The 12,292-nt window shown below is 46.0% G+C and overlaps 1 protein-coding gene across 1 annotated transcript in view; it reads left to right on the plus strand.

Moving 5' to 3' along the window:
- Window positions 1-294: 294 nt before the first annotated feature.
- Window positions 295-12,292, plus strand: part of trim44 (tripartite motif containing 44) — a 33,400-nt gene continuing 21,402 nt past the window's right edge. The window contains exons 1-4 of the mRNA XM_037451789.2: window positions 295-722; window positions 1,594-2,249; window positions 2,977-3,054; window positions 8,759-9,043. Coding sequence (XP_037307686.2) covers window positions 1,605-2,249; window positions 2,977-3,054; window positions 8,759-9,043 — 1,008 coding nt within the window. The 5' untranslated portion in view covers window positions 295-722; window positions 1,594-1,604. The remainder of the gene's footprint in view (window positions 723-1,593; window positions 2,250-2,976; window positions 3,055-8,758; window positions 9,044-12,292) is intronic.

Genomic DNA, 12,292 nt, shown 5'->3' on the forward strand with positions numbered 1-12,292 from the left:
CAACTTCACACAGACCTTTAAAAAAATGAGGTAAATTCAAAACATATGTATATATGTATGTATAATATATCTTTACAACTGTTCAACGTTGCGTCACTTAAATTCAAATGACATTAATATATGTATATATTAATATATAACATAATGCACGTGGCTCCAAAGGTCACGTGTGCGTTAAGTCGCGGGCAGTTCAGTTATGGTGCGGGAGCAGGTTATTAATTGTTAATAATGTTAACGTGTGCGCACATTATCAAATCAATAGCAACTTGCAGGACTTAAGGGGCGCTGTGGTTTTGGCTGCTAGCTCCCGACACAACTAGCTAACGTTAGCTAACGTTAGCTAACGTGCACCTGCCTCCGGTGAGCTCTTTCCCCGTCAAACGGGTCCTCCCGCTCCGGCCTCTGTGTGTTTGTGTGTGTGTGTGTGTGTCTCCCGTGCGCGTACACGTAGGAGACTGACGTTGGAAACAGGAAGTAGAAAGGCAGTCAGCAGCTCATGACAACAAGGAAGTAAACTCTGTCGGGTCGAAGTGAGGAACACTTTCTTTTTCTGCCGTAACGTGAAAGTAAGAACGGCCGAGAGCTCGGCGCTAGAATCCCAGGCGCAGCGAGGGTGGCTACGGAAGTTAGCCTTCAAGCTAATTCCTCCACTGACTGAGCAGCGTCTCAACACCAGCCCCAGAGAGAAGAACACACAGGGGTGCGGGGGGAGACGCGGACAGGTAAGTACACTGCAAGCCCTACGAGATGAGCGCGTGCTTGTGTGTATGTATGTGTGCGTGCGTGCGTGCGTATGCTTGTGTGCGCGCGTCCGTGAGCAGGGCACCAACTCTGTCATGAATGTGTGAGATAGAACTACCAGAGGGCTGTGGGGGAGGGACGTGCTGCATTACAGCACTTTTACCACCGGTTATTTGTGTCAGCATTGAGGAAAGAGTACACACACAAAGCTCAGGAGAGGATGGCTCCGGGGAGAAAGAGAAAATGAGATGTCTCTTTGTGTGTGTGTGTGTGTGTGTGTGTGTGTGTGTGTGTGTGTGTGTGCGCGCACGCTTTGTGTACAATGCACAATGGTCTCTCTTAACTTCCTCCAGCTTCACTCCTGCAGGGTGAGGTGAAGGGGGGGTGAGAGGGTAAAGGGACAAGGAAGGAAAAAAACAGAATTAAACCATGTAAAGGTCACACCCTGATGACTGATGACTGACAAAAAAACAAAACAGCGTTTGAGTCCTGCTGAAGATGCAGCACTTTCTGTTTGTGTGTCAGTAAACAAAAGTGAGTCTGTTTACACACAGAGACGGTTACTGTGACTGCAGATCAGGTCTTCTTGGTCAATGTCCTTGCAAAATGATGGATTTCTAATGCTGCAGCTGGTGGGATGGTGTGGCTCTGTAGGCAGTGTCCTGTGACTCTAACTCCCTCTGTGCATCATCTGTTGTGGGAGTATTATATCAGAGGGGATTAGTGCAGAGGTTCTTGGACTTTCCCCAGTGCAAATATGAGAGCTGTTCAGAAAAGGTCACCGCTATTAATACCCTGTCCTCTCCTGTGTGCGTCTCCTATTTGACTTATTCCTCTTATCCTCATATCTAGTATCCGCCACTATGGACCACAAAGGGGAACCCCAGGAAGAAGTTATGGGGTTGAAACACGAGGAGCTCCCGCAGATGGATGGATCATGTGATGCGTGCGAGCCTGATGAGGCCCAACCGGCCACACAAGTTTGCCATACCTGCAGCTTTGCCTTCTGCCCTGTCCATGGTGACGCACATGCCAGCAGAACACATCATCCCATACTGCCTTACAACCATGCCGAGACACAAGCTAATGGACCTGGCACTAACAGAGACTCCAGAGTTGGAGGCGGAGCTGAGGATGAAGCGCGTGCGGACGGAGCAGCTGCAATGGCCACGAATCGGGAGACTGCGCCGCTCGGAGCGGCGATGCCCAACGGCGATGAGAGAGACGAGGCTGGTGGAAGAAAGGGAGCCAAGAGCGGTCTGCATCCGGAGGCTGAGCCGGGGGATGGAGCCGAGGGTGCAGAAGCAGGCCAGGAGGCCTTGGCCGCTGCAGAGCCTGAGAAGAGGGACACCGTGACCGTGGAGAGGCTGCGCTGCAAGGAGCACGCACAGGAAGGCTCCCTGTACTGCAAACCCGACGAGAAGATCATCTGTGTGGTGTGTGCTGTGCAGGGTGAGCACCGGGAGCATGAGATCATCACCCTGCATGAGGCCTACGTTTGGCAGAAGGTGAGTCTCACAACCAGTGGCTTTTGAGAATAACTCCATTTAGAGTCAAATGTTGCCAGCAAACACATTTTGTTATTGCACAGTGGACCAATGACAGAGGGGGGTTCGATAGTATCAGAAACCGTGACACCAAAACAAACTGAACGAGCTGCACTAGTACCGGCCCACGTGATTGGCTGAGGGTAATTCACAGAGCACGAGGTTTGTGCTCTATCCTCTGGCAGGGGATCTGAAAAAACAAAAGTAGAACAGTGCCTTACTCTTACTTTATGGATTGATGAGAGACAAAGGGGGTCACACACAGAGCCTAAGGCCTCATTAGTTACTCTAAACCTACTTTAGTTTCTGTCCTGCTCAATGTGTCAGTGGGTACATGTAGAAGAACTCTTAATTTCCGGCAACCGTGATATGATTTCCTGTTGCAGGAGCATGTAACAACACCTATACATCGCATCATGTGTTGACTGATGAGCTGTCAAGAATGTTGCATGCTTTTTCCTGTAATAGTCAACTCAGATTTTCGACTATAAATATATGAGAATATTTCTTTTTGTTGTTGTGCCCAGTTTCTCTTCGTATAGAGTTAGGACGACAACATTTGATGCTTTTCTAAAATGAATAACAGTACCACAATGGCCTGCTAACAAATACTCTTTTTGTAGTTATACGCTGTTTTTTATGTTGTAGCATTGTGTTTATTGTCTTTTTTTGTTTGCCCCACTTTAAGAGCAGGCAGGGGCATGACCTTTTGGGCTGCACGCAACAAATGTCCGAGAAGATCAAGTCCAAATGGACAAACCCTGAGGTGAGTGCGAACTCTCGCACACACCGCTGCAGCAGCAATAAAAGTACACTTGACCGCCTTGCAGTAATTGAGAGACGTTTCAGTCAGCTTAACAAATGAAAACGGCAGAGCCTCTTCATGCAATTTTGTATTTAATTTCCCAAGTCACTTTCTTCCTTACCCACCAAGTCTAGTTTCAATCTCTGACATTTTATCGATGTGATTTAATATTTTCGGTTTGTCTCAAAATAGAAGAATGTTTTATAGATTTTCAAATAGCTTATGTATATAGCACCTTATTCCTTTTTTGTTTTTCTTTCATTTTTATTTTCTTCACAAAAACAGTTCAGTTGAACCTGGTTTTGAGGCAACAGAAGCCATAAAAAAAAAGAACCGATACGCGTTTCTAATTCATTGGGTACACACTACGAGGTGTATAGACAATCAATGCAAACACAGCAGTCCAAAACGGAGACAAAAAGGGATTAGAAGAAGAAGCGAGAATGTCATAAACGCATTGATTAGTAAACCTGAGAGCAAACTATTTTAATTCCATATATTTTATAATGGTGCTCCATTCTGCAGCAGTTCTACTTCAAGTGATCATTGTGAGATCCCTGAGTCGTGTCATAGTCCGGCCTCAGCTGGTGTAGGTTCTTCTGGGTCAAGTCAGAGGTTGTGTTTTCACGAGAGAACCACACCCTGTACATTTTTTTTTTTTTTGTCTTACTGGACTTTTTAAGTTGACAAAAATCCCCCTCCTTTCATACAATGTAGCCCAATATAACACAATTTCTCAAAACACCCCCATAAAGCTGTGCAACAAAGATGAGCAACCACTAGTTGAAACATTCTTCAACCAGGTTGCGTCTGATTAGCAGGGTGTCTGCTGCATTTTGCACACAGTCACCTTCCTCTTGATATCACCAACGCAACAGCGGCAAAGTATATTTCCATGTCACGTCAACCTCGAAAACCTTGGCTGTGTTTCCATCACGGGTGGCACAGCGCAGGGCGTGTTCGACCACTGAAAATCCGACCTGACCGCAGGACGCTTGGCGCTGTGCAGGTGAGAGGCGTGAGGGTGAGCGACCGCACCGGCTCGCTCACCCGCCCCTGCGACGCCTTTTCTCCCTTGTGGTCTTCTTAAAACTGTGTCTGAACACACCGGGGAGTATCGACACAAGGCGGCGGCGGCAGCAGCACCGGGGACTGGTGGGCCAGTGGCACAGGGGAGCAGCGCTCGCTAGCTGCAGAGATGTGACCGGAACACTGTGGCACGATGCAGAAGGTTAATTCGACTTTAGCTGGCAGCTGGCGCTCGATCCAAGTTCATGTCTATTATCATGCTGAAATATCAATGCTGCCCCAAGGACTTCCTGGACATTTAGTCTTCTGCTGTTCAGCTTTGGAGGTGCAGTGCACCCGGGGGAAAAAAAAAAAATTTAAAATCACTTGCCTGCTCACTGAGACAGCATTTTGGCTTAAATGTCAAGGTTACTTATTATACGTGACAGGCAGCCATCTTCAGAGTGACTGCTCCTGGTGAGGAAAGTTGTGTCTCTTCGTAAGTGAGAGAGAAGGAGGCCAAAAAAGGGAAGATGAGACCAGAGTTGAACCAAATCAACATCCAAGAGTAGAAGCATCCAAGCTATGAGAGATGAGCCTGGCACAGGGAGAAGTAAAGAACAGCACCTTCTCGTAAATGACTAACAAACAAGCGCACAGCAGCGCGCTACTACGCAGATGCTCTTTTCATTATCATTTGTTCCTTTTAAGATGGCGACACAGTTCATCACTAATATGATAATACCGTAATGTAATGAATGCAATCAATTGTTATAATGTGCTTGTGAAACTTGCTGTGCGTGACAGAAATGCATACATTGATGAAACGCAATCAAAGGTGCGATCTGCAGTCTGTGAGAAGGTGAAGGCGGGTATTTAACCCGTAGCCGGTGTTTGCTTATTAAAACTACCTTGCATAATGATGTACTTTGCTGCAGGTGTGGGGATTTTAATCTTTCCGAGCTCACATCTGCGTACTCCACAGGGAAACGGAATGTAATGCAAAAAAAAGGAAGGAAGGAAAAACAGCGACGAGGCTGCACACATATTGATGCGGGGCCAGAGGCGCTTCGTAGCATCAACGTCCTGTCAGTCACCCGGCCGGTCAGCGTGCGTTCCTTCTCCTCGGACAGCTGGGGGGTGGTTTGTGAAGCGCGTTGTGGCTTGAGTCCCGGGACAGCGGGTTGTGGGCACATCTCCCTGCCTTCCGTCTTATTTCATCTACTCCCGAATCCGCCGGGCAGGGCGTCCGTCCCGTCGGCACGCGCACAGCCGGAGGCTCCCTGCTGCTACGAGTCGGGCATCTGGACGGCAACACCGAACCCAGTCACTAATGACCGCGTGTGCCGCAGCCGCATCCGTCTTCCCCGCCTTGCGAAATGTGCGAGAGCCGCAGACACATTAAAGCTGTCTCGGGGAGCCGAGGCCGAGGGACTGACGGGAGCGGCATGAAAAGACTCTGGGTTATTTTCATCCTGCTTTTCTTTTTTTCCTCTTGTTCGTTCCTCATCCTTTTCTTCCTCCTCCCCCTCTCCGTCTCTTTACACTCTCTCCCAATGCTCTTTTTAAGACTGCAATTCCCCTTCCATCTCAATTCTAATTGAATTACTGGTGAATCGTTCCCTAGAAAGTTGCTCGGCTGACATCGGCTCACTCAAAACCAATAAAACGGTGCTGGGTTTTTAAACTCGGTCATCGTTAAACCAAAGGCCTTCTCTCTCATTGTTCCGCTTCCTCTTTAAACATCCCCACTTTGAAGTTCTGTATTTGAATTTTGAAAAGCTGATGTTTTTCAAATGAACTTGTATTGTTGTGTTAGAGGTTTGATTGGTGAATTTAATTTCTGGAAGATCTAAAGCAGGCATTAGAGAGATGTGTTCACTTGGAACGGAACCATTGCCAAGGGCAAAGACAGTTCAAATCCATTTACTCCTAATGTGCTATTAATGCTCCTTAAGGCTTTTAAAAAAAAGAAGGAAAAAAAAACATCATACAAAACAGACCCCAGTAAACACCAGGACTGGCACTGATTTCAAAGAAAGTTAACCAGTTGAACTCGAGTGCTCCCAAAGTCCTCCTCAAGGAGCGTCAAAGTGTCTCTATGCCAATTTCAAAGAACATGTTCTGCATCTGCATTTTTCATTACTTCATTAAAGCTCCAGCATGCTTACATTTTAGGGGGATAAAAGAACACATCTGGTTGAATGTAAATTTGAACTCACTTGGTGTCTGTTGAAACTTTGGGACTTAAAGATAAATGAATTAAGGTAAATCAAACAATTTTTACACAAAATGAATTTGAAATTATGGACCCACTGATGAGTCTGTGCAGTTAAAAAGATTTTGATTCTACTCTGATAGACCTTAGGAGCTGTTTTCAGATGTCCCACCAAAGTAGTGCAACACAATTTATTTTCCCTCCAACACATTTTTATTCCCAAGGGCTGTAGTTTTTCCATCTGCACTAATGACTAACAACCTTATTGTTTTATATCCAGTTACAGAGTACATTATTGTGTGAAGTTAATTTTATTTGATAGTAATCATGGGTTTGTAAAAAGTCTAAAGTTTATTTAAAATTTTGAGGCACATACCCAACCATTGTTTTTCTGATGAAACATTTTCACTCCCAAGGAGCTGTTTTTTTTCTTCTTTTTTTTCACGTCTCCCTCATTTTGTTCATTTAAGTAATGACCCAAGGAGGGGGGGGGGAGGTTGTCCAAAATGACTGCAGATTAAATTGGATGCATGACGTCTTAACCGCCATTGACCTTTTTTAAGCATTTTCCCGCATTACCATAATTCCTGAATTCTGATTCCTGAAACATGGCTTCCCTAATCTGCTCGCCCAACATCGTACCTTTTCCTTCAAAAAGAAATGAGCATTCCTAATCTGCTTGCCTGATGTCGTACCTCTGCCTGCCTGCCTGCCTGCCTGCCCGCCCTCTCCCTCGCTCTGCCCTTGTAAGAAGCGTGCCGCTGTGTCTCCCGAGGCCTTGTTTTGTGGCTTCAGCTTTCCGGCTATGCAAATGAAGATTAGCACGCACGAGCGCTGCTTTCCTCACTCGCCGGGCAAATTTCTCAGAGAAACTCTGCGGAAAGGTTCAAGGGCCGAGGGCTCCTGCTTCCAGATGAACAACGAGGGCCCGTTGGGGTCGCTGAGCACAGGAACATGCGATGATGAGCTTTGTTCTTGTTCTTTGCGTGGTCCTCTGTGATTTCTTTCCGTCCTCTGAAACCTGGTATCACCACAAAATATGGTCCGTATGGTCTGTGAATTTCAACAGGAGATATTCATATAGATATATAGAACAGGAGATATAGTTTTAGACCTGCACAGTCACATTACACTCGGTAAACTGTTTATGAAGGAAAAGGCCTTCTTTAAGCTTTTAAAAATGTTATATTTTGAAGGAGAACTTAAGAACTTGACTTATATTTAATATGATTAGAATATTAAATATGTAGTTCCATCAACGTGATTTGCCAATCAGAGCCCTCTTGGAGCAAGATGTCTGCCTCATCAAAACATGAGCCATGGAATTATCTCCCTACAAAACTATGTAGTGAAGGCCTTGTTATTTGTAAAATTTTGTAAATATTTGTTTTTTTTTGTTTAATACATACGTTTTAAAGGGAGTTTCTAGAAGTTTTAATCCGCCTATATTGTAATTAATTTGAGTTTGTTTGTGGGCTCTTTCTACTATTTCTCTATTTAGTTCTTTCACAGACACATTTCACTTGAGTATCTATACATGTAATAGGACATGCTGCTAGTCCAACACAGTTGTAGTCCATTGTTCCTTATTATTCAGACATATATTGATTTCGGTGAAGAAAAAAAAAAAACACCACTCTTGCTCTCCAATTATCCCCTAACTAAATCTCGGTCTGATTCAGAATGAACAATGTGCATAATTTCCCTCGCTCATACAAAGAAAGTAAATTAAAAGTGTTACCTCTTGCGCTTGGTTTAATGGCCAATTTGGTGAATCTGATTGCTTGTGCAGAAATGGCACCAACATGATGGTACTGTGGGCCCCTAGGGGGCCGTGGCTCTGCCAACCCCTGTAAAGACTGATGATTCTGTGCTTCACTGGAGAGAGGAAGGCTGAGGGCAAACAAGATGAAATAGATAGAAGGGAAGAGCATGAAGTTCTGCTCAAGGGAAGACGAGAGACCGAGCATCTGATGTTCATAGATCGAAGCGATAATAACGTATTCAGGAGCGGAGATCATGACGAGAGGCGGCAGCATCTGCGTTGGAGGTGGAACCACCTCGGTGGCAGTGATTGGAGGCAGGCACCTTGTTCATTGAGACGTCTTCACGTAACGAGTCGGAGCCAAAGAGCGCTCCATCGGGGAAATGGATGGAAAAGGTGTCTGTGAGCAGTTTGGTTGCCCCGAAAGCCAAACAGATGGCTTGCTTTTGTAGATGAGCCTCTGAGGTCTCTATCTACAGATGGGAGGCATGGAGTTTACCTCCGGGGCCTTTGCTTCATGCTATTAATTAGGTGCTGCATGACAGAGACCAGTGGGCTTGTTAAAGTCGTATTCCCACCTTTTTTAAAAGTAAAACATCTCTTTCCGTCTTTGTTACTTCAACCGGTTCATTCTGTCACTCACGCTCTCCTGTCCACCGTCTACCCCACCACAGATGTCCACGGAGGAGCTTGAGGCCTATGTAAACAGTCAGTTTGATGAGCTCCGCAAACTGGTGCGTCTGGAGGAGAAGAGGACCCTTCACCTGGTGGACCTCAAGGAGGCCTTCCTGACGGCGTCCGCCGCGGAGAAAATCGCCGAGATCTCCCTGCAAACGGAGCTCCTGCAGGAGGAGATGGCCGAGATCACACACCAGCTGTGCCTGCTGGAGCAGGCTGAGGCCATGGGTCCCGCCATGGCAGCAGAGGCCCTTGGACCACTGCCGGCCCACAGAGTGCCGGTGAGGTTACGGCTACACTATGTACACAACTGCAGTCTCCGTCAGTACACCAGTCTGATGAAGTTTAAAGTGTCCCTGAATCTGAATGGTTAAAAAAAAATACGGTTTTTCCAGTGTCGTTTCAATCTGGTTGGTTTAGAACTGGGAAGTGAGAAACCGCAGTCTGACTGACAGTTGGGGGCAAATTTAACGCCAGAAAATCCCCCGACAGTCAGCTGAGAAACCCGGTCCAGATGATCTGGTAATGTGAGGGGGCTACAGATCCAGTCCTTTATCTCCCTAACTGCTCGCTGCCCCTATAATTACAAAATGTTTTAGATTTTTAGGGGTTGAAGGCTGCATGACAATGCCAGTACCTTCTGAGCCAGACCGTAATAGCCACAAAGAGACCAGGCCAGAGCAGCCGACGGGGATTCTAAGCAACAGTAACCGCTCTTCTCCATGAACGTTGGCTTGCACTCTGCTGGCAACTCCTTTTTAAGACCTCACCTTTTAGCTCCCGCTGATTAACGTTGGCCGCTACTCCCGAGCCATTCTCTCCCCCCACACTCGTTAAGCCTTCTGCTTTTTTGTTTTTTTTTCTCTCACTGCTAAGCTTTTCTCTAGTAACTTTTAGTGCCATTTTACTCTCCGCTTTGTTTAACCCGGCTTCCGCACGAGATCGTGTGGCGGTTGACGCGTGGCGCCGCGTTGCTCCCTCGGGCACGACGATCATAACAACGTGGCGCCATTATTTTCAAATCTTGTACCTTGTGCGTGTTTAAGATTAGAGACAAAGAAGATCTGTGAAGATTTTAGAGACTAGAAAAGGGAATAAAATAAAAATCCCAGTGCATTCGACCCGTAGTCCTGTTACTGATCAAAGCTGCATCACATGACAAGGTCTGCTGAGACAAACCAAACCGTGTCGGTGCTTAATTAAGGCTGATTTTAAACACAGAGGTGCCGTGCCAAAGTTGGTAGTGAGGGCAGACTTGTAAAACCGGGATCAACTGCCTTGTCGATAAACAATTAAAGGTTCGTGAGGCGGTAGCAAGCTGTTATGTAGCTGATCACGTGTATCCAACCTAACCGTGCATGCTGGTTATTATTCATAATTTCTACCAGTGCGTAGTCTCTGGCACCTCGGTTTATCTTCATCTGCTTGTTGTCTGGCTTCCCTTACAAATATTGTGGCCGGTAATTAAGCCTTTTTCAGAGACACCCGAGCAGGGTGGTTGAATCGACGTCAAAAGACGTTTGAATCCAGGCCTTTTAACCCAAAGGATTATCTTTCTAATGACTGTGGCATCTGTGGGTAAACAGGTGCCACTGTACACAGGTTGGTTCCAAATGAAAGCAGAGACTGGCTGTATTCATCCAGGCACGGATTATGTTCATGCCGACTCTTTCTTTCATATAGTCCGTTGCGTCAGTGTGATTCGGGTAGTCGGATGAACTAGACCAATATACACAGCAGCTGGCTACACTGTCTTCGTCTATTTTTCATACTCTTTTGGTACCTTGCTTTGACTCCCGAGTCAACAATTTACACGCAAGTTCCCGCAGTCACAAATACAAGCCAGAACAACGCTTTTCATGCACTCGCATCTCCTGTCTGCACATTGAAGTGGAGGCTTTTGCTGTGTAAACATCCGACATTTAAATACGCCATCGGGCCATTTTTCACTCGCGATCCCTCCCCCACGTTCAAAAGGAAAAGGAGCTTGAGTGTTCCCAAATGACGCTATACAGGACCAGGGAGACCGCAGTAATGGTGCTGTGCAGATTGCTTTTTCCAGCTGAGAGATGAATCCATGGCGGGCCAAGTTCATTAAGGCCCTAATTGAATGCTGATTCTTACCCCGCTTGCTCTTGGGTTTTAGTTGTGGCTCGAGTGGGCAGCGTTATTCACAAATGTATGGTCACGGGAGAAGTATGTGCAGCTGTAGAGATGTTGCTCATGCAGCGGGTTGTGTCCTTTTTAATGATCCAAGTGAATCGAGGTTAGTTGTGTGCAAAGTCTAACAGTCGTTGCGTCACCTGCAGACACGCCGTCCTCTGTTAAAACAATTGTGATGTGCAGAGTTTCCAGAGAACAACCGGCTCGACCATTAATCCTCCTGCTGGGCCCCTCGATCTATCACTGTTAGTCCGTCCGTCTCATAGCTGCAGTGTCTACAGAGGCTACACTGAACTGCAATCATTCACTTGTCCCTTTACTGCAGTTCCGCTGAACTTTGCAGAGTGTTCTTTGTCTCTCCGTGGCGCTGGATCTGAAAGGATACACTTTTTTTCTACAAAATAATTGTTTGGATTAATACGTAGTTCAAAACCACAACAAATCAAGTCTGTCCAAGAGAAGAACGGTCCAGCAGCTTTTGAGCCGAGTCAGAAAAAGCAATTGTTGCGTCAAGCTCACCCGCGGCAGCTCTGTGACAGCCAGGGAGCCTGTGGAATACGACTAACTACTATATTCTCACCTTCCTTTCTCCGCTCTCCAAAGAATAAACCACATAATTGATGTTAGTCTTTGGGCTCGGGGTCAAACAAACAAATTGTTGCTGCTTCAGTTTAATAATCCCTCATCGTTCTTTCATTGCATGCACAGGAACACACAAGTGTAGACACACACACACACCCACACACACACACACACACACACACACACACACAAAGAGGGTCATCAAGGATGAGAAAAACATTCCGAAAATGATCCAATCAGCGGGAGCCAGAGGGAAAATACATTAAGCAACTTTGACAGTCCATTTATCAAAATACTCGCTCTCGGTTTTCATTAAAAGGCGCCAGGAGGTCCTGTTTTGTACACCCATACAGTTTGTTTACTTGAGCATTCACTGATGACTGTACAGTAATTAAAAAAAAACAACGTATACGTCACTGGGCAGGAAACGATGGTTCTGCCTGACTGGGACTCAGCCAGTGCATAAAGAACAGCAAGCCGAGCTGCCTCCTCAGTCGGGCATTGGGAGTCGGCACCAGTGACCCGTCTCGGGGGTGACCCGGGTTCAATGTTTGGACTGTTTGCAATGGATGGACTTTGAATGGGGTTAGCAGGAAAACTGTGTAGTTGCATCATATTAAAGGGACCGCTCACCCCTGAATAAATATATTTATATATATTTATAAGGCCAATTGCAAACCCTAAATTGCTTTAATGAGGAACTAATGAAGCCATCCAATATTAATTTCATGATATACTGACTTTTTTCTACTTGTCTGATATCATGACTGTACTAATTGCTTATT

The sequence above is a fragment of the Pungitius pungitius genome, chromosome 6 (genome assembly GCF_949316345.1).
Source record: "Pungitius pungitius chromosome 6, fPunPun2.1, whole genome shotgun sequence".
NCBI lineage: Eukaryota > Metazoa > Chordata > Actinopteri > Perciformes > Gasterosteidae > Pungitius > Pungitius pungitius.